The sequence below is a fragment of the Aquarana catesbeiana genome, linkage group LG07, assembly GCF_042186555.1.
Source record: "Aquarana catesbeiana isolate 2022-GZ linkage group LG07, ASM4218655v1, whole genome shotgun sequence".
Lineage (NCBI taxonomy): Eukaryota > Metazoa > Chordata > Amphibia > Anura > Ranidae > Aquarana > Aquarana catesbeiana.
The window spans coordinates 302,404,711-302,432,230 of NC_133330.1; the positions used below are offsets into that span (position 1 = coordinate 302,404,711).

Here is a 27,520-nt window from a genome sequence, read left to right on the forward strand (position 1 = left end):
TCCGGACGCTGCTCACGGCGTGCGTTCCAGAAACCAGGAAGTGCGTTCCAAAGAGCAGGAAATGACGTCACTGTTACCGGAAATATGTCGACAACTACTGGGTGGGCCACTAGTTTATTATTAAAATTGCTGTTCACAGACGCTCTCCATACAATCTGACAGAGCTTGAGCTATTTTGCACAGAAGAATGGGCAAAAATTTCACTCTAAATTTGCAAAGCTGGTAGAGACATCCCCAAAAAGACTTGCAGCTGTAATTGCAGTGAAAGGAGGTTCTACAAAGTATTGACTCAGGGGGGCGCCATACAAATGTACACCACACTTTTCACATATTTATTTGTAAAACATTTCGAAAACCATTTATCATTTTCCTTCCACTTCACAATTATGTGCCACTTTGTGTTGGTCTATCACATAAAATCTCAATAAAATAAATTTACGTTTTTGGTTGTAACATGACAAAATGTTGAAAATTACAAGGGGTAGGAATACTTTTTCAAGGCACTGTAGCTACTCATAACTGATGATCCCCCTTATTAGCTTACTTTCCTTTCTCTGGACTTTCTCCAGTTCCAACACATCCTTCCTGAGGACTAGTGACCAGAACTGGCTGGCATACTCAAGATGTCTTGAGTAAATACCTTTTTTAATGCATGCTAATAGTCTGCTGGCTTTGTTTGCTGCAACTTGGCATTGCATTTTATTATTGAGTTTGTCATCTACTAGGACCCCAGATGATGTTTCAGCTTAGATTTCCCCAGAGGGTCTTCTTTTTTTGAGTAACTTGCATTCATATTATTAGCCCCCAAGTGCATTACATTACATTTGTCAATATTAAACTTAATTTGCTATGGAGAAGCCCACGTCTTTATTTTATCAAGGTCTTGCAAAGTTGCTACATCCTGTTGTGAAGTTGTTACCCTGCCTATCTTTGTATCATCAGCAAACGCCAAGATTGAACTATTTATACCAACCTCAATATAATTTATGAACAAGGTAAACAGAATTGGTACTAGGGTAGAGTCTTGGGGTACAACTTATAACTTCAGACCAAGAGGATATGCTATTTATCAACACCCTCTGCGTGTGCTCCTGTAACCAGTTTTCTATCCAGGTACATACATTCTTTTCAATGCCAGCCATAGATGAAGCAATTTCCTATGGTTGCAGGAAAGAAAATTGCACGATCCCTTCATCAAAACAGCCAGTGTTAATGGTGGAATACCTCCTGCAGAGCCATTGTGTTCTCCTGGCAGCGGGAGCTGTACCTGCTGGTAGAACACAGTGATTACTGCTAGCGGCTATACGCAATAGCTGCTAGCAATAATTGCATGTAAAATCCAACAGGCTTGTTGTACCCAAATTGGTTAATCACTCAACTTTTAGTACATGCAGACTGCCCATACATGGTTCAAATCTTGGCCGTTACCTGTTGAACTGGCTGAGATTCAAACTATTTAGTTTGTAAATTATGCGTTTATGGGGTACTGTCAAATGCTTTAGTGAAATCCAGATACACCACATCCACAGGCCTTTCTCTATCCAGACTACAGCTCTCCTGCTCATAGAATCTTAGCAGGTTGGTCTGGCAAATACGATCTTTCAGAAAACCATTGCTAGTTACTACTAATGACACTACTTTAAAAAGCAAATTCTTGAATGTGGTACCTTATCCCATCCAGTAGTTTACATCCTACTGATGTTAGGCTCACTGGCCTGTAGTTCCCAGGTTTATACTGTATCTCAGCCCTTGTTTGAATATTGGTACTGTGTTAATTTTTCGCCAATCAGCTGGTACCATTACAGTCACCAAGCAGACCTCCGGCCAAGCCCCCTATTTTATTTATTTTTTGGCCCCACATACCTGAAGGTGGTATCTGCACATTTTAACCACTTAAGCCCCGGACCATTTCGCTGGCCAAAGACCAGAGCACTTTTTGCGTCTCGGCACTGCGTCGCTTTAACTGACAATTGCGCGGTCGTGCGACGTGGCTCCCAAACAAAATTGACATCCTTTTTTTTTCCACAAATAGAGCTTTCCTTTGGTGGTATTTGATCACCTCTGCGGTTTTTATTTTTTGCGCTATAAACAAAAATAGAGCAACAATTTTGAAAAAAACACAATATTTTTTTACTTTTTGCTATAATAAATATCCCAAAAAATATATAAAAAAAAAACATTTTTTTTCCTCAGTTTAGGCCGAAACGTATTCTTCTACATATTTTTTGGTAAAAAAAATTTGCAATAAGCGTTTATTGATTGGTTTGCGCAAAAGTTATAGCGCCTACAAAATAGGGGTTCGTTTTATGGCATTTTTATTAATATTTTTTTTTTACTAGTAATGGTGGCGATCTGTGATTTTTTTATCATGACTGCGACATTATGGCGGACACATCGGACAATTTTGACACATTTTTGGGACCATTGCCATTTTTATAGCGATCAGAGCGATTAAATTGCACTGATTACTGTAAATATGACACTGGCAAGGAAGGGGTTAACCACTAGGGGGCTAGGGAAGGGTTAAGTGTGTCCTGGGAAGTGATTCTAACTGTAAGGGGGAGGGAATGTGTGTGACACATCACTGATCATAGCTCCCGATCACTAGGCAGAACGGGGAGATGCTTGTTTACATTAGCATCTCCCCGTTCCTCCTCTCCGTGAAACGATCGCAGGTATCCCCGCGGACATCGAGTCCGCGGGGCCCGCGGTCGGACTCACGGAGCCTGCAACGATGGCATGGCGTCAAATTCGCAAACACATACAGGTACGCCCATTCGCCTGTCCGTGCCATTCTGCCGACGTACATCGGCGTGCGCCGGTCGCTATGTGGTTAAATACTCACCCATCCAGTGGATCCAGCGTTGTCTGGATGAGATCCTCTCATGCCCTTTCACAGTTTTATCCTGTGCCGCCATGTTCTTTCTAACCTCATAGAGAGGCTCACGGCTTTTCCTAGTGTTCAGTGGACGGGCCTCTCGATGACGCGCTAACAGGCCCGCCCCCTCCTCTTCTCCTTGAATGAAAGGCTATGCCTCCTGTTATATATGACATGCATATCCCAGAAAGCATAGCGGGCAGTGTGCATGTCATTTACCTACTTCTGATACTTCTGAGTTCTGATGTGATGGATTAGATGTGAGGGCTGCATTATTTTTCCTTTTTAGGCTTTCTTTCTTCTATCCAGCCAGTAAGTCTGGTTTTGTTTTTTTTCAAAAGAACAAGCTCTCTTACAGTTACAGGAATGAGACAAAACATGTAACACTGGCAGGGGTACTTACCATGGTCAGCTATTTATGTAAAACCTTTATCCCAAAAGAAAAAAAAGTTTTGGCTTCAATGTGTTCAGTGTATCTAAATCTGCTAGTACATCCTCTCACACCAGACTGACAATGCTGCTATCCAAATCTGCCCTCTGTGCTCATTCATAAAGAGTGGAGTCATTCTAATACATGATATATGTTACTGGCCAAGTCACCAGATAAAAACAGAAGGAAAAAAGCCTTATAAAACAAAACCAATGGAGCTACCACATCTAATGATTGATAAGCTGCAATATATTACAATTTTGCTTTTGGATATAAATACAAAAAGTAGAGGGCAGCGGATCCTTGCAGTTATATAAAAAAAGGGGCTCTAAACCACTTCTAGGATGAACCTGGATAGGTATAAACATATACAACTCCATTTTCCTTTTGCCCTAATTTGGGTTCTGCCATCTTGTACCCTAAATCAGGTGTTTGAAACATTTCAGTACTCTGTATGACTTATCATGGTCTGTTCTTTATTACAGATCCAAAGGACAACTTTGCCTATCACTTCATCACCCCATGGATTGGTATGTAACAACTTTCCTATCAATTAATATTAGATTAAGAAATGCATACCTATGTTTATCATTTGCTCCTCCTATTACTTCCTCCTTTGTACTTTCCTGTTTACGGATTACTGGCAGGTGACACTTATCCCTCGTACACACGATCAGATTGTTGGCCAACAAAACCGTGGAATATTGTCCGAAGAGCGTTGGCCCAAACTTGACTTGCACCCACACGGCCACACAATTGTTGGCCAACAATTACGAATGTAGTGACGTACTAGACGTACTATGTGGTTTTTCAGCTCTTTAACGCCACCCTTTGGGCTCTTTCTACTAATTTCATGTTAGTATAAGTTTGGTGAGTGTTGATTCGTGCTTTTCTTTTCGCGTTTTTCATTTCGTGCTTTTCAGTTCGTTTCTGAACAGCCGTTCGTCAACCAGCCATGTTGCGGAATCGGAGGAGATAACGTGTTATTTATTATTGGCCTTGGAGTTATTGCTTTGACATTATTTTTTTGGTTGAATAATGATTTGATTTGGTATATTTTCTATATTTTTGGATGCATAGAATGCACTTTTTGGTTAAGTTCTATTGGCAGATAGAATGTCTAATTTTATTTGTTTTCTTTTTTTAATGCACAATAAAAAAAATTGTGGAGAATAATACTTGGCTATGTGTTTTACTTCAAATGACAGTTTGGGAGTAGGTAGTTACATTTAAAAAAATACAATGTAAAATTGACAAGGGACACCAACATAGTTGTATCTTTGCTCTTAAAAGCTACGGGATAATGGTGTTGTGGTAACTTGCCCAAAAAAAAAACAAAAAAAAAAAAACATAATATTATTCTTGATATCACTAGAAAAAAAATGCCTTTGAAAATTCGTTTGCAATAACTCCATCAGTATCACCAGCAAAGCAGCTTCATTATTATCCCATTAAAGAAGAAGAGAATTGTGAACTGCATTTCAAGATTTCATAATTTGCCACGTCACGAATGTTAATTCTCCATTCCGAACGCTAGTTTACAAGACCCACCGCTTCTGCTTCCGAGCATGCGTGTTTGTACTTTGTCCGATGGACTTGTGTACACACGATCGGAAAATCTGACAACACACATTTGTCCGCTGGAAAATTTGAGAACCTGCTAGCCAACATTTGTTGCTGGAAAGTCTGACAACAATTGTCCGATGGAGCGTACACACAGTCAGATTTACCGCCAACAGCCTGTCATCCAACATTTCCCATCGGAAAGTCCGATCACATGTACGCGGCTTTACACATACCTCCCAACTTCCTGAGATGGGACCAAGGATACCTATTAGCAAAAGTATGTAGGCATAGGACACGTCCCCTGCCACACCCCCCGTTAGGGGAATTGTACAAAAAAAAAAATTGGTTAAACCCACCAGTGCCCTGTTTTTACCTCTACTATTCCCTTATATCAGTTTTGGGAATTTACAAATGTAGCAATTTAGAACTTGGATGAAAGGTTTAGCGCTGGGAAACACTTTTTGAAAGACAAAAAGTACTTTTTTTTATACAACTATATAGATCATTACTATAAAGTAATATGTGCCAGTTCTACTACATATCACTGCTGCTATTTTGAACATTATCAAAGTCTCTCCCTTGGATTTTGGGCTTAGAGAGGTGGGGGTGGAGGCTGCAGGAGGTGTGTCATCAGAGGGCAGAGCAAGAGCAATACAGTAATCTTCCCAGTGAATAACTGTGCGGGGGGGGGGGGGGGTGTAAGCACAAGTTTGACCATTGGAGAACAGGCAGGCTGTGCCAGAAAACTGACCACACTGGGATGGTTGTGCTTCTATGCCTAGTGTGGTCAGTTTGAAATAGGAAAGGTTGGGGGCTGTCAGGATCACCGGGTATTTCACACAAAAGACATGCAAAGAGAACAGGATACTTTTAAACACAAGTACAGTGGGGATGGAAAGTATTCAGACCCCCTTAAATTTTTCACTCTTTGTTATATTGCAGCCATTTGCTAAAATCATTTAAGTTCATTTTTTTCCTCATTAATGTACACACAGCACCCCATATTGACAGAAAAACACAGAATTGTTGACATTTTTGCAGATTTATTAAAAAAGAAAAACTGAAATATCACATGGTTCTAAGTATTCAGACCCTTTGCTGTGACACTCATATATTTAACTCAGGTGCTTTCCATTTCTTCTGATCATCCTTGAGATGGTTCTACACCTTCATTTAAGTCCAGCTGTGTTTGATTATGCTGATTGGACTTGATTAGGAAAGCCACACACCTGTCTATATAAGACCTTACAGCTCACAATGCATGTCAGAGCAAATGAGAATCATTAGGTCAAAAGGAACTGCCTGAAGAGCTCAGAGACAGAATTGTGGCAAGGCACAGATCTGGCCAAGGTTGCAAAAAAATATCTGCTGCACTTAAGGTTCCTAAGAGCATAGTGGCCTCCATAATGCTTAAATGGAAGACGTTTGGGACGACCAGAACCCTTCCTAGAGCTGGCCGTCCGGCCAAACTGAGCTATCGGGGGAGAAGAGCCTTGGTGAGAGAGGTAAAGAAGAACCCAAAGATCACTGTGGCTGAGCTCCAGAGATGCAGTCGGGAGATGGGAGAAAGTTGTAGAAAGTCAACCATCACTGCAGCCCTCCACCAGTCGGGGCTTTATGGCAGAGTGGCCCGACGGAAGCCTCTCCTCAGTGTAAGACACATGAAAGCCCGCATGGAGTTTTCTAAAAAACACCTGAAGGACTCCAAGATGGTGAGAAATAAGATTCTCTGGTCTAATGAGACCAAGATAGAACTTTTTGGCCTTAATTCTAAGCGGTATGTGTGGAGAAAACCAGGCACTGCTCATCACCTGTCCAATACAGTCCCAACAGTGAAGCATTGTGGTGGCAGCATCATGCTGTTGGGGTGTTTTTCAGCTGCAGGGACAGGATGACTGGTTGCAATCGAGGGAAAGATGAATGCGGCCAAGTACAGGGATATTCTGGACGAAAACCTTCTCCAGAGTGCTCAGGACCTCAGACTGGGCCGAAGGTTTACCTTCCAACAAGACAATGACCCTAAGCACACAGCTAAAATAACGAAGGAGTGGCTTCACAACAACTCTCTGACTGTTCTTGAATGGCCCAGCCAGAGCCCTGACTTAAACCCAATTGAGCATCTCTGGAGAGACCTAAAAAATGGCTGTCCAACGTTTACCATCCAACCTGACAGAACTGGAGAGGATCTGCAAGGAGGAATGGCAGAGGATCCCCAAAACCAGGTGTGAAAAACTTGTTGCATCTTTCCCAAAATGACCCATGGCTGTATTAGATCAAAAGGGTGCTTCTACTAAATACTGAGCAAAGGGTCTGAATACTTAGGACCATGTGATATTTCAGTTTTTCTTTTTTAAGAAATCTGCAAAAATGTCAACAATTCTGTGTTTTTCTGTCAATATGGGGTGCTGTGTGTACATTAATGAGGAAAAAAATGAACTTAAATGATTTTAGCAAATGGCTGCAATATAACAAAGAGTGAAAAATTTAAGGGGGTCTGAATACTTTCCGTCCCCACTGTATATGGTACAACAGACACATATGAAGAATATGAATTGCTGGGGTAACATACATGTTAAGGAACTAGTGGAATATTCAACTCAGTCAAGTCTAAAATTTCGTATTTGTATCCATGGACCATGTACATGTAACTCTGGTTTTTATGCATCTTTTGTTTTGATCGTTCTATTGTGTTTTTGTTATACAGGGAAAGGGTTATTGGTATTATCTGGTCCAAAGTGGTCCCAGCACCGCAAGCTGCTTACCCCGGGTTTCCATTATGATGTTCTGAAGCCATATGTGAGACTTATGTCAGACTGCGCTAATGTGATGTTGGTAAGCAGCAATCAATGTTGAGCTACAGACTGACTTTTTAGATCATGAGCAAGTGAGCAGAATAGTAGAGTGAAGAAGGGATAGTCCTTAAAATGTTTTTTTTGTTGTCTGTACCTGCCTGTTCTGGTGACAAAGGCACCTCCTCCTGTTTCCCGGAATCTGAAGGACAGGAAGCGAGATAAAATCTCATCAGTGTGGTCACCTATAGTAATAAGAACCAGGCAGGTGTATTGGCTTTTCCATCCTACTCTATTCAAGAAAACATAAAAAAAATGAATTTGTTCTTTAAAGTAGAACCAACGACAAACCTTTTTTTTACTATCTTGGATAGAGTATGGAATGGTTATAATCCCTGTCAGTTTTTGTTACCATCTGTGTCCCATTGTGGAGATTTCCCTTCATCTTCTGCCCATAGCCAAAACAGGAATGAGAGAAAATCCCTCCAGCAGGATCTCTAGAACTAGTGTCCCCATTGGAAGACTTCCTCTCTATTCCTGTTCTGTTGACAGTGCAAAACTGGGGTTTTTCTTTCACTTCTACTCTCTGTGATAACAGTACGCAAGCCAAATGGAGAAGGCGATTCTCCACAATGGCGGTAAAGACAGCAATAAAAACCTGACAGGTGTTCTAATCCTTCTCCACTCTTCTCAGAATAAAAAAAAAAAACATTTTGCCTTTAGTTATGTTTCAATAAATGATGAGATTAATATGATCTTTCTTGTTTGATCTTCATTAGGACAAATTGGAGCATCTGGCTTCAGATAAGAAGTCTATAGAGCTGTTCCATCATGTCAGCCTCATGACATTGGACACCATCATGAAATGTGCCTTCAGTTACCAAAGCAACTGCCAGAATGACAGGTCAGTAACTTCTGAGCGGTACTAAAATATTTTGAATTTTTGGCTTCTTGCTATCAAGGCACCCGGTGACCTAAGGAGATTACTGCATGGCATAGACCGGTCTCACGTTTTGTTCCCTTACAGTGATAGTGAATACATCAAGGCTGTTTATGATCTCTCCTATTTGGTGGAACATCGAACACGAGCTTTCCAATACCATAATGATCTCATCTTCAACCTGAGCCCCTCCGGATACCGATTCCGGAGAGCTCTAAGAACAGCACATGAACACACAGGTAAGCAGGGGCATAGATAAAGGGGATATAAGGGGGGTCAAAACCTCCTCCGCCTGGCATGATTGACAGCCATAATTAAAAATAAAGAAGCATTTCCATTTTCTAAAAGTTTGTTTCTTAGCAGTCCATGAAAAATAACCCTAGTTCCTGTTGGCTCCCACTCGTACATGTAGTAGATCAGAGACTGATTACAGAAGAACTACTTGTCAGCAGGCCCCTGGTTGGTTGCCAGCAAAGACCATGCTGGCATAGGACCCCTTCCTTCATTCTCCTGAAATAGGAATGACATGGGGTACTACATACTTTGATAAGAGCCACCTCCGCAATTTTGGCTATTCACTTACTTTTGGCCTGAGGCCTGGTTCCACACTACGTCTTGACACTTTTTCACAAGAACATTTGTCCACAAAGCCAGTTTTTCTAGATGCTTTAGTGAACATGAACAGGGTACAAAGTATTCTTCAGGCCGGGTCATGCATAGCCTATTTCTCCACATCACTTAAGATTATATGTTCAGTGCAACATGGGGTGCCATCCAGCTCCTCCACCATTCCTCCTTTGTAAGGTTTTTTCCTGACATGGGCTCTTCTTCCTTCCCTCCCCTTGAGCACTACCTTCCAACACACGTTGTGTAGTCTATGGCTTGCATATGTTTGGCATTTGCCATGAACCTTTGCCTTGCCTACCCCGCCCTAACACGTACAGGATAAAGAGATAGCCCAACCCACCTTACACTCCCAGGGAGCTATTTTCCCATAAATGGGCACTAACCCACGCTTGCATACTGACTGTCCAGAAGGCTTGTGTGTTCACCTAGGATTAACCTCATTCACAAAATACAGGAGCTTCCTGGTGCGCCATAATCCTGTCATCACCAGTGTTAGCATATCATTGCCTTGTATATCAACACTGGCTCATTTTCAGATTGTCCCCAATGCCCATGTGTTTTGAATCATTCATTGCAAAGGTATCCCACCCTACCAAACTATATCAGACCTCTTTAGGCATCCCATGCCTCAGAGTGGTTACAAACCCACCAACAACTAACCATCCAGCTACCTACATCTAAGACCCATTTCACACTGGGGCGTTTTTCAGGCGCTTTAGCGTTAAAAAAAGCACCTGAAAGAAGCCTCATCTGCAATCCCAATGTGAAAACCCGAGTGCTAGGACGACAAAAAAAGTCCTGCAAGCATCTTCTTTGCAGCGCTTTCGTGTTTTTGCCACCGGGCTGGGTGCGCCAATGGCTCAAGCCCTTTCACACTGCCAGCGCCCGAAAAATGCCTGAAAAATGCCCCAGTGTGAAGGGGGTCTTAAGCGGCGCTTTACCAGCGTTTTTTGGGCGCTGGCAGTGTGAAAGGGCTCAGGCTTTCATATTTGGATTGCAGATGAGGCTTCTTTCAGGCGCTTTACAGGCGCTTTTTTTAACGCTAAAGTGCCTGAAAAACACCTGAAAAACACCCCAGTGTGAAAGGGGTCTTAGAGCCATTCGCAGGAGGAAAAAGTATCTACAGCCCTGCAGATAACTGTAAACTTATGAATGCTACAAGACACTGTCCAAAAATTCAAGGAAAGACATAACTGACCTGCTTTGGAAAATGTTTTTTGTCTGGCTGCCCTTGACTTCAGTATTTTATTAACCACTGGCCTGGAATAAGTATGCAGAATTCTTGATCTCTGTACTGTAGTTTGAGGATCAACATTTTATTATCATCCTCTAGGCCAGCCATCCTCAACCACATTTCTGTGGAATATTAGAATATCTAGATATTGCAAGGGTTCCGTGAGCTGTGGTTTATTGACCTCTCAATAATGATTCCTGCAGAATTCCAGGAGCAATGCCTCCTGGCAGAGCCAGTGGCATGACACCAATATTTTAGGGGTCTGCAGATGTGTGGCATTCTGACCCCTACTCTGACCACACTTCCCTGACTACTTCTCTAAAGGGTTGCATTCTTTTTCCTGGCCACCAATGTAAAATGCATTTTCCCCCCAAATCCCCAATAAATTATCGTAGATTCAGCACGGGTTCCCTGAGACTTGAAACTTATTTCATAGGGTTCCTATATGCACTGCACAGATACATTTTTCATTTTATCCCTGGAGCTCAGCTTTAATTGATGATAGCTATGTCATGCATATTTACTTTATATAAAATGGTGCCTTAAACAGGATGTAAACTCTCACATATACCCAGTGAAGTGAACAGCCTCGGATGATACACAGAGATGAAAAAAATCCTCCTACATATGTTTTAAATGTATATCTGCTGTCTTCTCCTTTTCTATACTCTTTGGAAAGTGCAGATCGTATTAGAAATCTTTCTTCCTCTTTCAGCAGTACATAGGGGTAAGTGGGGAGTCTGGACTTACACAGTGTAAGTCCACTATGTAAGTTCAGAGTTGACAGTATTAACCAGGGCCGGGACAAGGGGTGGGCAGGAGGGGCAGCTGCCATGGGCACTGTGGTATCATGAGAGGTGGGGGGGGGGGCATGAAGAGATTGGGGGAAGAGGATTTGTATGGGGGGGTGGCAGGGGGTATGAATTGTTATAGTTGGGGAAATGGGGGGGGGTGCTAGGAGTCGTGATTTTGGGGGAATTTGTGTTAGTAGGGATAATTGGGAGGTATTTGTGCTAGGAGGGGACATTTGGAGGGGGGGGATTTGTGCTAGGAGAGATAATTTTTTTTTTTTTTTTTTTTTTTTTTTTTGGGCGGGGAATTTGTGCTAGTAGGGACAATTGGGAGGTATTTGTGCTATAAGGGGAAATTTGGGGAAGGGAGGGTGGGCTTTGTGCTAAAAGGTGGAGAATGTGTGCTGGGAAGGGATTTTCAGTGGGGGAAGAGGATGTGTACCGAGAGGGGAAATTTGAAGGGTAGAGGACGTGTTCTAGGAGGAGTGATTTTTTTGGGGCTTTGATTTGCAGGAAGAGAGGATTTGAGCTAAGAAGGGGGATGGGGGGAGGCAAAGATTTGTGCTGGGAGGGGGGATTTCAGCAGGGGGTGGATTTGTCCTGGGAGGAGGGGAATTTATGCTTAGGAGTAAGCAGGTAGATTAGTCCCAAATTTTTATATTTTTGGGGGGGGGGGGATTTTTGCTGACATATAATGCTCATACATCTTGGGGGGTGCGCTTGTCCCTGCACTAGTAATAAAACATTATTTTTTTTTGTAATAACTTTTTATATGGTATGACATTTTATATGGTATGACATATGTTATGACATCATATGTGTTATGACATCAATGTCTGTAACATGTTTTTTTTCCAATACAGATAATGTGATCAAGCAGCGGAAAGATTCTCTTAAACAGGATACTGAGCTGGAGAAGATCAAGCAGAAGAGACACCTGGACTTTCTTGACATTCTTCTCTATGCCAAGGTACCAAATCCAAGCTGAAAGGACCATTTGTTATAGAAGACATTATTCTCATTGAATAGCTCATACAGAAAAGATTTCAACAACATCCATGGATACATATGTACAATTTTAACAGATCAACAAAATCAATGTCTTTCAGAGATAGCTTTTCCTAAGAGAAACATTAGAAGCATGTTGTCAATCTGCAAATACCAGTTTCTTGGCTATATTGCTGACCCTCTTGCTTCAATCCTTTGCGTCACTAAAAACAAGCATGCAGAGGAGGGTATCTGACTTTGCTGATCTGCATTCTTGTTCTGGGGTCAACGTCTCTGGATATACTGTATTGAAGATATATAACAGTAATAAGCTCAAAAGTGTTGTTACAAGTGTTATTAAAAGAGTTAAGGAGAAGATTTAAAAGAGTTACTCGCCACCAGTTGCCCCACCCAAATCCTACTCTGCCCCGCCCTTAAACACACCCTCTCAAGTGCACCTATGTCCCCAATTCCCCCTCCGCCTAGCACACCTCTACCTCTAATTCCTTTTCCCACCATATCTCTGCCTCCAATGCCCCCCAGCACACCTGTGCTTTTAAATGACCCCCCAGCACACCTTGTTTTCCAACTTCCCCTCTCCAGCACACCTATGTATCCAATCCCCCCCCCCAAATCCAGCGCATCTATGCTTTCAATATTCCCCCCAATCCATCATACTTATGCCTCCAATTACCCCCCCTCCCCAATCCAGTACATATGCTATCAATCTCTCCCTTCTTCCCAGCACACATCTTGTTCAATCCCCCATCATACCAATGCCTCTAGCACATGTACTGCTTTGAATCACAGCACGCTATCATAGCTAGCAATCTTCTTGCAGCCATGGGGGTCAGGCATCCGTGCACACTAAGGGTGGGCCAAGAGGGTTTGAGCCCGCCCACTTAGGACTGCCGTGAGACATGCACCGCCCCACTCCTTAGATGTGTGGCAGGAGGGAAGTGGAGAGGGGCAGTCCTAGGCGGCTGTCCAATTCCTATTAAAATGCCCATGCTGCAACCCTGTGCGGGGATGGGCGGCAGGAGGGAGGTGGAGAGGGGTGGTCCCAGGTGGCTGTATGATTTCTATTGAAATGGCCATGCTGTGAGCCTGTGCACAGCCAGGGGGCACTGGCTATACATTCCCGTGACAGCACAGCCCTGTCCATACTCGCCCTCCTTATTTTTCCACTCACCAAATGCGAGGAGGCAAGTGGAAATTTTGAGGGGTGGTATATGTGTGTGTGTGTATATGTATAATATATATATATATATACATACAATATATATATATAGAATTGCACAAAGCAGCCCAAATCCTCCTTTTCTGGGGTCCCCCGCCAGCACTCCTGGCTCCTCCTCTTCTTGATGTGCCACCATAGGAAGCCACTTCCTGTTGTGGCACACTTGCTGGCTCAATCACAAACCACGCTGCTATGACACAGACATTGCAGCTTAGCCCTCCTGTCCCTCATCACTGGATCTGACTGACAGCAACAGGAGGCAACGGCTCCCGCTGCCTCAGCAAAGCCCGAGAGCAGCTTCAAGGGGGCACAGTGCTAGATCAAGTGATCGCTCAGGTAAGTATAGAGGGGGGTGATACTAAAACCTAAACATTTTTTTACCTTAACGCAGGGAATGCATTATGGTAAAAAAAAAGTTTATGCTTTAGAACCACTTTTCCACTATACTGTATTGAAGCTGGATGTAAAAAAAAAAAAAGGCTTTTAAGAAAGAGATGAGTGCCCAAGGGGGCACTATCAAACCCACATTTGCCTTCCTTCTCAGAAATACTAGAACACCAAACTACTAACTGTATTTTTATTGTTTTCTGTACCCTATGATGACAGCTAAAAATAACCATTAGCAATAAGTTGCAAATCAAAGTTAACATAAATACCAAAATTCTTAATTAGTGTTCAGTTTTGGGAACTTTTACATTTACAATATTGATAAATTAAGAAATATAAGCTGCTCATATGCATATACAGTATGTATTCTTCAAATGTTGGGATATACTGGTCCTCATATTATGGCAATCATGCTTACCATCCACTATTATTTTGGATATTTAGAATTAGACTTAGCTCTATTATAAATACATCTATGATAAAAATTATAGACCCTTCATTTCTTTGTAAGTGGGTAAATTTTAAAAAATCTGCAGGGGATCAAAAAATAATTTACCTCACTTTATATGCATGCATAGGTAACTTCATTCACAATTTATGCTAAGAATTTCCTCTGAATTCAAAATTTAAAGTTAACCTTTGAGGGCAGAAAAATAGAAGAAGCCCCAATTCTTTGTGGAGCCTGGGTAGATCAGTGCAGAGCTTTTGTTTTTTTTATTATTATAAGCTTAAAGGTTGCTAATATATCGATTTCTGAAACCATCAGGATGAAAATGGTCAGGGTCTGTCGGATGAGGACTTGCGTGCAGAGGTGGACACATTCATGTTCGAGGGACATGATACAACGGCCAGCGGAATCTCTTGGACATTATACTGTATGGCTATATACCCTGAACACCAGGACAAATGCCGGGAGGAGATCACAGAGCTTCTGGGAGGTCGGAACACCTTGGAATGGTGAGAACATTTTATCTCAATGTCCTTTTAATATGATGAGCTACCAAACAGCTTTCTGTGCACTAATAATGACCAAATCTAATCAAAGCATAAATAGCAGTTCAGTGTGGATGCTTGATAGTTAAAATTTCCAATGTCTCCCAGCTTTCCTGAATTCCAGATCTAAGGAGCTAGTTGGTGGTTAAACCCACTATTGCCCAAACTCAACACTAATATCAGTTTTGGTTGGACTGAGGCTGTATTACTGAGTGGGAAGTAGGGGTTAAAACTGCACCCTGCCTTACTCATGTTAGAATGAGACCAGAAAAAAGGTATTGTTTGTTATTCTACAGTGTCAGTATTATTCTTAAAGTTACCTCCTAATAACACATAATATATACTGTAGCACTTAATTATAAGTGCATCTGCATTTGCATTTTTCTCTTGATTCCCCCTGCAAAGTCCCACATATTCCTGTCAATCCTGGCTGTGAAGCCCACCTAATACAGCTTCCTGTAATAGAGTGGAAACAATGTTGCACAGCTCCTGAATTCAGAGCAGAGTTGTCACTCTCATGTAGGTTGTGTCTGCTTGTACTACAGTGGGATGGAAACATGTTACAGGGGGCGTGGTCACAGTGGCGTATCGTGGGGGGGTGCGGAAGGGGGCCGTGGCAACAATTAGGGGGGCGAAAGTCTGCGCCAGTGTGTGTCACTACTGGCTGCCTCCTCCTAATTTCAATTTCTTGTGTCCCCGCACTCTGGATGCCATGTTCAGTTTTCAGCACCCTGTGATTGGGCGAATGGGGTCATGTGCGAAGGCGGAACACACTGGTGCAGAATTTCGCACCCCTAAGTGTTGCGCCCGGGGCCGCGGCCCCTCCGCACCCCCCCAAGCTACGCCACTGTGCCTACGCCCTCTGTAACATGTTTCCCTTCCACTGTAGTACAAGCAGACATAGCCTACATAAGAGTGACAACTCTCTGAATTCAGAAGCTGTGCAACATTGTTGCCACTCTATCACAGGAAGCTGTATTAGGTGGACTTCACAGCCAGGATTGACAGGAATATGTGGGACTTTGCAGGGGTTGATCATGGTTGCTGCTGGAGCCCCGCTGCCGCACATGACCCCATATGCCCGATCATAGGGCATTGGAGACTGAACATGGTGGCTACAGCGCGGCGACACAGGAAATTAAAATCAGGAGGAGGCAGCCAGTAGTGACACACACTGGCGCAGAATTTTGCCCCCCTAAATGTTGCGCCCGGGGCCACGGCCCCCTCTGCACCCCTTGCGCTACGCCACTGTGGCCACGCCCCCTGTAACATGTTTCCATCCCACTGTAGTGCAAGCCAGTTTTCTTTATGGTTAGTTTACCAAAATCTTCAGTCCTATCATGAGACATGTAGAATTCTCTTACCTTTTAAATGTTCTCCGGTGAAGAACAGTTGTCAGTGATGCATAGTCATCAACACTGTGCTCTGCATCATTCAATATGAATGCAGGGAACTGGTGATGCCCCCATAGTGGGAGAACCTAAAAGACTGAGGACATCTAGCCACACAATAGGACTACTGCAGGAGATAGGAGCAAGAATTGAGTATTGCAGCCAGAGGGGGGGGGGGGGGGGTTAAACCTTGATAGTTAGGGACTACTTTTAAAAATTCTCAAAGTTAGGCTTTAAATATTTAGCATATTTCACTTTTGTGTGTTATCAGGGAGGATATGGGTAAGATGCCGTACACCACCATGTGTATTAAGGAGAGCATGCGCTTGTATCCACCAGTGCCAGGTGTGGCCCGTCAACTTACCTCGTCCGTCACCTTCCCTGATGGCCGGAGTCTGCCTAAAGGTCAGTTATCACAAATGCATTTTATACTGACATTGTGTGTTCTGTGTCTTTAAAGCCCAATTACTGTTGTTTTTTTATTTTTGAAAGTTTACTTTTTCTAAAATGGCAGTCATAATATTACTATCGCCATATTTCTCTGAATATATAGAGTCTCGGGACATGTACAAACTGTTTACCCATGGTGCACTCCAAGAATATGGTTACCACACAATTATATCTTTACCATGCTAGTGAACATACCAAATTGTTTTATTGTAATTTGCTATTATGACTGTAATAATGGCACAGTGCCATCTACAAGCTGGAAGAGAAACCTGCACCTGCCTACATCTTAGTCCGAGCCATATTGTTTTAAGTTTGCCTGAAGAGAGTAATGAGAACCAAAAATGGCAAGAATGTATGCCATCTCTTATAATATTTGCAATTCATTCACAAGACAGCTCAAATATGTATATATCTTGCAAACTTGTAAGTGGGACCCAATAATCCACTCTGCAATCTTAACCAAAAAACTGCCAATTACAGGCGGTCGCCGAGTTACGAACAGCTCCTACTTACGAACGGCCTCAAATGTCGGCCACTTGTGCTCCACGCTGGTCCTGGATACCTCCAGACACATCCCATACTGCAGTACTACATGTACTGCATAGCCAGAAGAGCCCCAGATAACATAACAAGTGCCTGGAACAACCCACATCCATGCACAGGCGGACGTTACACTTACGAATGCAGTGTTCCAACCGGAAGTTACACTTACAAATGCAGTGTTGCGACTTACGAACAACTTCGACTTACGAACAAACCTACAGTCCCTATTGTGTTCGTATTTCTGGGACTTCCTGTATAAAGTATATGTATAAGAGATCCTGCACACATAATCACTCAGTGCTCCAAAACCCCACTTATGCCATAAAATTATATAAGCATCCATGATGAACAGTTTCTAGATGGGTGTTAAGAGCAAAGGAAAATCCTGCAGCTCCTCAGTAGCAGATCCTGGGAACAATCCAATCAGATGATGTAAAAAGATAAAACGGCAAGGGCGCAGGAGTGAGTTAAAAACTGTAAAGAGTTTTTTATAACAGAAATATCATCACACATAATATCACTCACATTATAATTATCTATGTCTGACTTAGGTTGCAGGAAGAAGACGTAATGCAACAACCAGGGGCTTCTGGAAGCACTGATGTTTGGTAGGCCTTGGTTACAGTGGTGCCCACTTGCTGAAAAATAACAGCTGATGGGGTCTACAGGTGTGTTCCGTACACCTCACAGACAGAGCACAATGTCACAGGGGATGGAATGGACAGCAATGTGTTTCAAGAACACAGCCCCCTTTGTCAAGCCTGCCTGAAAGAACGAGATGCCGGGCTATATGTAAGCACAGCATACAGAAGTGGGAGGGGAGCGCAATGTGATTGGGGCTTAGCGAGATTTAAAAGGCGGACTAAAAGGACTAGCTGGATTACAAGGAGGCAAAAGTAAACAAAGGAAAAAAGATCAGGGCACAGAATAACAATACTAAAACTTAATAAAAAGGCATAATGGAAAATAGGTGGGTCTGGCGCCATTTTAACTGCGGCTTGCTGAACATCAGTTTGAAAAAGAAAAAACCAGAATAAAGGTTCCTAACACACGCAAATGGAAGTGCTTTTGATTATAAAATATATCAATATCAGTCTATTGTGGTAAGGAGCTGCACATTGTAAAGTGTGTTAACACCTGCAATATGTGTAAAATCAGAATAACCACTCTCTTATTATTGTATAAATCATTATTTAAACATCATCACTGTGAACAAACAAATGCATATAATTAACTTCAAAATTATAAAAAGTGAATGTGTATTATACAGTCCATAGTAAATCCAAAATAAGTCCCAAATGTGAATAACGTTCGTAGTGAGTATAGAGGTGTCTTCTCTCCACCAGCATGCAGACACAATAAACACTCACCAGACTCAATTGACCCCTCTTAAAGGTAGTCAAGATGCGCATAAGGGAACAATCCCAAGGAGTCACAGGTAAGGTCACCAAATAGAATCCAGGTCACTGCTGACATCCATTCATTAATAGATGAAACTGTACTAAAACTTTATTGATACCACATGAGAGTCAAGATGGAGAGGAAAGAGGGCTCTCATAGTGTAGTAATCGTTATTTTTTTCAAAAAATATATTGCACTTACATCCGAGAAAAACAACAATCAGCATGTATAATATAGGAACTGTCGGTTTGCGCTCCACCTGCTTTCCAGCTGACCGGAAGTGACTTATCTTGTGTTCTTGGGATACGTCACTTCCGGTGAGCTGGAAGGCAGGTGGAGCTCAAAACAGCGTTTCCTATAGTATATGTTTCCTATATTATACATGCTGATTGTTGTTCTACTCGGATGTAAGTGCGGATGTAAGGATATATTTGTTTTTTAAAATAAATGATTACTACACTATGAGAGCCCTCTTTCCTCTCCCTCTTCACTCTCAGTTGGTATCATTGGAGTTTTTAGTGCAGTATACCACTACGGATGTTATTCACATTTAGGACTTATATTGGATCCACTATGGACTGTATAATACACATTCACTTTTTATAATTTTGAAGTTAATTATATGCATTTGTTTGTTCACAGGAGTGATGTTTAATTAATGATTTATACATGAATATGAGTGCGGTTATTCTGATTTTACACATATTGCTGAACATCAGTGCTTCCACTATGGGGTCCTAGTGTTTGCATTACATCTTCCTCCTGCATCCTAAGTTGGACACAGGCAACTTTAATGTGAGTAATGCTATTTCTGTTAATAAAAATTTTCACATAGTTAGTTAGGTTGAAAAAAGACACTGGTCGTCCATCTAGTTCAACCAATAAAGGAATTGGTATTCACACAGCTGAAAGTGTAGAATACCTGCAGCGGCCAGGGATCAGCAAAGCAACCGAAACTCAATGCATTCCAGCAATGCTGCAGGTCATTGGAATGGTAAGAATATAGCATTTTTTTTACACTTTTAAATTATTTCACTTTTAACCCTGTGACAGAGTCACTTTAAATGCATGAAAAATAAACATTTAATCATACCAATTTACCCATCTGCAAATTACAACGTTGGACTTTTTTCTTATCTGACAGATTCCAATGTTCTATTGAGTATATATACCATAAACAGATGCCCAAGTGTCTGGAATGATCCAGAGGTAAGGTTGGTCTACTTTTAACATTGGTGTGTGTATAATAATAACAAATAATTGATCATTCTTGCCCTTTTTTTTATTATTTTATCCAGTGATATCGGCTTTAAGCATGTTTTTTCAGCTGCATTTCTCTTTCCTGGAGCAAAGACGTCCAGGAGAGGCCAAAAAACGTCCTGTATACATGAGGCCTTACACTCACCTCCTGTTCTGGTGACCGCTAAATAATTTTGGTTTTCCTATCATTTTTCTATTGTGGTGGCAATGGTCACCAGCAAAAACAGTATGCGAATCTTCTCCACTGGGAACACAGAGAGCAATGAAAACTTGACAGGGTTTTAATTTTTTTCACGCTTCATCCAAAACAAATAAAGGTTTGGGCTATACATACACTTTATTGGTGATAATGACACAATTTTTTTTCTGCATAATGCTGTTAACATTTTCCTAACTAGTGCTCAAAGCATAGTTGCCAACATTGTAAAAAAAATTATAGGGACACTTTTTTGGCTGTAGGCAGAGTCTTATTATAATTAGGGGGTGGGGCATGCATTTGTAGGCGTAGCATAGCAAAAAATAACAGCGAAAAACGGGTGTGGTTTATGTGGAATAGCGGGTGTGGCTTAAATGGGCGTGGCTCAAAGAGGTGTGGTTAGTATGAGATGAATGAGGGATGGAGGGAGAAAGAAAGGGGGAAAGAGGGAGAGAGAGAGAGACAGAAAAAAGGAGGGAAGGAAAGAGAAGGAAGGAAAGAAAGAAAGAGAGAGGGAAGGAGAGAGAAGGAAGGAAAGAGGGATGGAGGAACAGCAGGCCCAGATCCTATACCACAATAGAAGTGTGTATTCAGAGTTTAACAAATCAGCAGATAAAGATACTCCAAACACCTGGTGTTAGTGCTTCAATCATCCTGGCACCATGGTTGTTATGGTGTCAGGATGATTGAAGCACATTATTTCTATTATTACATTGTAATATAAAATGAAATAATTCAACTCACCATAATGCATAATCAGTGGGACCCCTGAGCGTGTCACCTGCCACGTCGCCTGCCACCAGATGCCATCAGGTGCCCCCCAGCAGAGTCCATCCATACATCAGGTGCCCCCAGCAGAGTCCGTCCTTACATCAGGTGCCCCCAGCAGAGTCAGTCCTTGCATTAGGTACCCCCAGCAGAGTCTGTCCTTACATAAGGTGCCCCCAGCAGAGTCCCTCCTTACATCAGGCATTCCAGCGGAGTCCCTCCTTACATCAGGTGTCCCCAGCGGAGTACCTCCTTACATCAGGCGTCCCAAGCGGAGTCCCTCCTTACATCAGGTGTCCCCAGCGGAGTCCCTCCTTACATCAGGCATCCCCAGCGGAGCCCCACCTTACATCAGATTTCCCCAGCAGAGTCCCTCCTTACATCAGGCGTCCCCAGCGTAGTCCCTCCTTACATCAGGCATCCCCAGTGTAATCCTTTCTTACATTAGGCGTCCCCAGCGGAGTCCCTCCTTACATCAGGTGTCCCCAGCGGAGTCCCTCCTTACATCAGGCATCCCCAGCGGAGTCCCTCCTTACATCAGGTGTCCCCAGCGGAGTCCCTCCTTACATCAGGTGTCCCCAGCAGAGTCCCTCCTTACATCAGGCGTCCCCAGCGGAGTCCCTCTTTACATCAGGCGTCCCCAGCGGAGTCCCTCCTTACATCAGATGTTCCCTCATTGGAGCCCCCCTTAATCAGGCGTCCCCCTATTGGAGCCCCCCTCACATCAGGCTTCCCCCCATTGGAGCCCCCCTTACATTAGTTGTCCCCCCATTGGAGCCCCCTTACATCAGGTATAGCGGTGTCTCCGCCGCCATTATGGTTTCCCCGTTCCCCGAGGGGGAACAAAATAGAGGCGGAGCCAGCCACGTGGCTACAATAGAAATTAAGCTGCGGCACCGCCCACCCCCGCCCCTTTTAATAAAAGGTCAGAGACGGACCGGGAGCGGGGCGGGGGTGGGCGGTGCCGCAGCTTAATTTCTATTGTAGCCACCCGTGTTCTTCTTTTGGTCTTCTTAAAAATGTCGGCAGAAACATTGTCTCCACCGGCCACAGATCTCTAGCGGCGGGCGGCGGCGACAAGTCAGGAAAAAACGTATTTCCCGGGACACAATAAAATCGGGAAAAGGGTCTAAATCCCGGGAATGTCCCGGAAAATTCGGGACAGTTGGCAAGTATGTCAAAGGTGTGCACAGTCTCTTGCGTTAGGATGTGCACCCCAAAGCTCACACTCAGTTTTGAGACAGAGAAAGGGACTGAGAACAGAGATTCCCCAGTCCCTTTCTCTGTAGCCTCATTTTGCACTGGGCAGTGAATGGATGGGAAGTGCTCTGTGCTGAGCAGCTTCCTGTTCATTCACAAACTGAAGCATAGTAAACACAGTTCACTGTGTTCATACATAACTGAAGCATAGTGATTGATTGGTACCAATCACTCATTGTGTTCATTCAGAAAAGGAAGGAGCTGCTAAATGTTGTATTTACCGGCCCCTTCCCCGCTCTCATCCTAAAATGATGGACCCGGGCAGCAAGGGACACAATTGGACACAGCTGATCATGTGGTAAAGCACCTACGTCGTCATTGGCTCTTTACCGTGATCAGAGATGCGGTGTATCTGGGTGACACACGGAACCACCGATCGCCGTGCTGCGTGCCCACAGGGGCCCGCACAGAGACTTGTTCTGATGGATGTCCTATGATGTCCAATCAGAACATTGGAGCCCCCACCCGGTTGTCATTTTGCTATAGGCTGAGCGGGAAGGTGTTAAACTTTGTGTTTTGTTTTTTTTGTCATATTGGTATTTTAGATTTTTTAGAGATCATTCAAATTGATACACACATTGTTATTAATTCTTTGTTTTCAGGTTTTTGATCCCTTGAGATTTTCACCAGAGAATTCCACCGGCCGACATGCATACTCCTTTGTACCTTTCTCAGCAGGATCAAGGTATATGTTTTAGCCTGATTTTACAGTGCGGGGGCTTTTACATATGTTTCCATCAAGATTTATACATGGCTTCTTTATGTCCTATTCTATTTTAGAGTAAATGGCCCTTTAAGAAACAATGAGCTCATTACAGCATATTACTGATGACCAATTTTCCATCATCTCACACACCAGAGGGTCGGCTTATAAATGTTTTCATAGGATTCATGGAAATTTTACCCAGGATTACCGCGTTTATCCAACTGAGTTCGAATAGATGGGTGAATCTTGGGTGAAAGTTGTGTAAAAACATTTCTAAATAGAAAAATATAAATGTTTTATTATTATTTGCCAAGAGATATTGGAATGAACAAGATCAACAATTTATTATTTTGTGTTCCAATAAGTTTAAGACCCCTTTCACACTGGGATGCCCTGCTGCTTTAGTGCTGTTTTAGCGGCTCTTTTCAGCCGCTAGCGGGGAGCTTTTTACCCCCCAAATTTTTAAAAAGTCCAGTTTTGCGGCGCTTTCAAATGGCTTTTAAGGCGCTTTGGAAGCGCTGTCCACTCATTGCAATGGGCAGGGCGTTTTGGGAGCGCTAAATACAGCGCTCCCAAACCGCCCCAAAGATGCTGCTTGCAGGACTTTTCGTATCGTCCCACAAGCTCACCGCCCAAGTGTGAAAAGACACACTGCAATGAATGGGAGGTGCTTTTCAGAGACTATTTCTAGCGCTAAAGCGCCTGAAAATCGCCCAGTGTGAAAGTAGCCTTACTGAAACATCAAGTCACATATATGAGGATGATTTACTATTTAGAAACGGTATATTTTTATCTACCAGTATCATGCAGTGATTTATACTTGAAGCCTTAAAGTGATACTAAACACACACTTTAATGTACATTGTCCCTTCTATTTCTGTATATGGATGATGGCACTGTAATTATTTTAATAAAAAAAAACTTCTAAATGATATATAGCTGTCACATGACCCAGATCTATCTCAGGCTGTCTGCAGGGAAACATATGCTGGAGGAGCTTCTAGTCTTCTGCTGCTGGCCACATGTTCATAATAAAAATAAAAAACAGCCTTTGGAATACAGAGTAAAAATAAATAATGAATCAATTAATAAACTTTTTAAAATTGTCATACAAATATATATTTGAGATCAAATCTCTATTATTCTTTGGAAATAACATGATGTGGACAGATTTATGCCAGTCGCAAGCTGTGTTTTAGAATGAGAGGGAAGTGAAGCCTCCGTTAATCTACATGTACTATCTGGTTAGTGGGCATGGAGGAGGAGGAGGAAGGGAGTGGGCTGTCATTTACCCCTGTGTATACGCCCACATGTGTGACTCTATAGTCACATGGGCTGCTCAGATGTGATCAGGAGGAAATGCTCAGCATAGAAACTCACTGAAAACTGAGCATGTGCAGAGTTGCCACCACAGCTGAAAAATCCCTAGCTGAATTAGGAATATGAACAGAAAGGGGAGATAGAGAGCAGCAGGATCAACCAGGTTTATTTGCAGAATACAGAAATGAATCTCATAGTGACTGAGTATAAACAGCATGTAATACACATTTCTTGAGAGTTTTTTATGACCTGGGTTTAGTGGCACTTTAATTTTCCTACTGTAGGCAGTATTGTGGTGAATATTACCAGATCCAAAATGGTGGTTAGGGTAGAAGAGGTGTCGCCAGACCCTGGCACGCAGCGTATGCTCCCCCAGATCTTTTACTTAGGATTGCCTGGTCTGCTTTTTTTAGTAATATTTTGCTGACTGCCATCTCAAGTAACCATGCATATATTGCTGAAAATTGGCTGTAAAGGGACATGGAACCTGAATAATAATTTTCGTACCTTTTTATAACTGCATTTTTTAACTTTCTCATTGTTCTCTAGAATTTACTTAGATGGATAATTTGAGAATATGGCATTTTAAAGACTAAAAGTTTACTGAAGATTGTATGGGATAATGGCAAAAAATAGAGTACAAAAGATATAGATCACGATAAAGTGCATACAGTCTGAACAAAGATAAATATTGTCAATATGGTGCGATGGGTGCAGCCGGGGCTGGAACAAACTACGTTGATGGAAAGTACAGTGTGATCAAAAACTGCAGGATAAATCCTTTTGGCTTTAGGAACTGCTGAAGAATCCAATACAGCACATTTAAAGCAGCACTGCTAAAAGACTGAAGAGATCTCTAAGCGGCAAACAGACAAAAAGATCAAACTGCGCAGACTAATGCCCTGTACACTCGGTCGGATTTTCTGATGGAAAATGTGTGATAGGACCTTGTTGTCGGAAATTCCGACCGTGTGTAGGCTCCATCACACATTTTCCATAGGAATTTCCGACACACAAAGTTTGAGAGCTTGCTATAAAATTTTCCGACAACAAAATCCGTTGTCGGAAATTCCGATCGTGTGTACACAAATCCGATGCACAAAGTGCCAAGCATGCTCAGAATAAATTAAGAAACGAAAGCTGTTGGCTACTGCCCCGTTTATAGTCCCGACCTACGTGTTTTACGTCACCGCGTTCAGAACGATCGGATTTTCCGACAACTTTGTGTGACCGTGTGTATGCAAGACAAGTTCGAGCCAACATCCGTCTGAAAAAATCCATGGATTTTGTTGTCGGAATGTCCGATCAATGTCCGACCGTGTGTACAGGGCATAAGTGTAGTGGGTGTGTAAACATTTATTAAAGGAAGACTTTTTGCAAATCACATACACTAAGATGAATTACGCTTATCATGGTTGTCAAAAGGATTCCCAGCTGGGGAGGACACCAAGGAAACTGTGGATATGGTCTGTATAGAACTTGCAATAGCTAAGAGAGACAGCAAGGGGGCGCCAATCTAAGTGCAGCAAGGTGGGGTGGAAGACAAAGAACACAATAATTGGCAACTCAGTGTGTGGATGATCTCAGGTATTATAGTCATTGGTGCATCTGCAGTTGGGAGGAGGCATCCCAAAATGGAGCTGCAAGGAGTGGAACGTGGTAGCTGGGGTGACCAGGCAGACTCAGGTCAGGAAGCTGAACATGTGGATTGATGGAGCACAGGCAAGGACAAGAAATTATGAAAAAAGAAGTGATGTCAGGGGTGGCAACATGTTTCGAAGGCAACGCCTCTTTTTCAAACCAGGAAGTGGATTCAAATGGAAACTGTGCTTATACTCTATGGGTTATTCAGCTACTATGCGAGGTGAGCCTTGTAGTACCACGCTGCATAGCACATAAAGTATAAATACAGCTCCCATTTGCATCCACTTCCTCGCTTAAAATAGATGACGGCTTCGAAACATGTTGCCACTTATTTTCTAGTATTAAAGCGGTAGTAAAGCCCACTTGGTTATTTTTACCTACAGGTAAGCCTATAATAAGGCTTACCTGTAGGTAAAATAAATATCTCCTCAACGTGCACCATTTAGGAGATATTCACCCTGGAGGCAGGCATGCGTTCTGAAGGTCCGGCGTACCTTAGGGGTACCCATGGGCTGCGTTCGTGCAAAATATTAGCTAACATGACAAAATGGCATCTACTGTATGTACTGTATGTGTTATCTACTGGGTTAGTATGTATGTATGTGGGGGTTTTTTGTGTGTGTGTGTTTTGTTTTGTATGTATATAGTTTCTTTAATTGCTAAAATTATTCATTCTTTTTCATTTGTTTGTTGTCTGTTTTTTTGAAAATCAATAAAAACGTATATTTAAAAAAAAAGACAAAATGGCATCTACTGTATGTACTGTATTGCCCTGTACACACGGTCGGACTTTGTTCGGACATTCCGACAACAAAATCCTAGGATTTTTTCCAACGGATGTTGGTTCAAACTTGTCTTGCATACACACGGTCACACAAAGTTGTCGGAAAATCCGATCATTCTGAACGTGGTGACGTAAAACATGTACGTCGGGACTATAAACGGGGCAGTGGCCAATAGCTTTCATCCCTTTATTTATTCTGAGCATGCGTGGCACTTTGTCCGTTGGATTTGTGTACACACGATCGGAATTTCCGACAACGGATTTTGTTGTCGGAAAATTTTATATCCTGCTCTCAAACTTTGTGGGTTGGAAAATGTGTGATGGAGCCTACACACGGTCGGAATTTCCGACAACAAGGTCCTATCACACATTTTCCGTCGGAAAATCCGACCGTGTGTACGGGGCATAAGTGTTATCTACTGGGTTAGATTTACAGATGATCATTGGCAATAACTATTTCCCTGTACTCTCCAGAAACTGCATCGGACAGAACTTTGCTATGAATGAGATGAAAGTCGCCCTCGCGTTGACGTTACAGAAATTTGAACTGAGCCCAGACCCTGAGAAAGTGCCAAAGAAAATTCCTCAGCTCGTTCTACGATCTGTAAATGGCGTCCACGTATATCTGAAGAAAATAGCACAGAAAAAATAGGACACAGAAAACAGAAGAATATCATTTGTGTGATGTTGCTGCACTTACCGTGCTTTATGTGTAATATACAAATATATCAATTATTATTTTTGTATTATTTTTGCTAATATGACAAAACAAATCTGAGTGATAAATGTGTGTGAGAGTCGCTTGTTAGTCATATTGCTATGAAGTAAAACTTTTACAATGACAGAATTCTTAGCAGCAACCGAACTCCAGCCAAAACCTGTACTTGGATTTTCTGGGGGAGGATTAAAACCTCCTTTAGGTTTTTATTTCTGTA

The 27,520-nt window shown here is 42.5% G+C and overlaps 1 protein-coding gene across 1 annotated transcript in view; it reads left to right on the top strand.

Moving 5' to 3' along the window:
- LOC141103701 (cytochrome P450 4B1-like) overlaps positions 1–27,320 on the top strand; it is a 56,325-nt gene extending 29,005 nt beyond the window's left edge. The window contains exons 3-12 of the mRNA XM_073593593.1: positions 3,794–3,838; positions 7,579–7,706; positions 8,443–8,567; positions 8,691–8,842; positions 12,119–12,225; positions 14,636–14,826; positions 16,525–16,658; positions 19,792–19,856; positions 22,734–22,816; positions 27,060–27,320. Of these exons, the coding sequence (XP_073449694.1) occupies positions 3,794–3,838; positions 7,579–7,706; positions 8,443–8,567; positions 8,691–8,842; positions 12,119–12,225; positions 14,636–14,826; positions 16,525–16,658; positions 19,792–19,856; positions 22,734–22,816; positions 27,060–27,237 (1,208 nt within the window). The 3' untranslated portion in view covers positions 27,238–27,320. The remainder of the gene's footprint in view (positions 1–3,793; positions 3,839–7,578; positions 7,707–8,442; positions 8,568–8,690; positions 8,843–12,118; positions 12,226–14,635; positions 14,827–16,524; positions 16,659–19,791; positions 19,857–22,733; positions 22,817–27,059) is intronic.
- Positions 27,321–27,520: the final 200 nt, after the last annotated feature.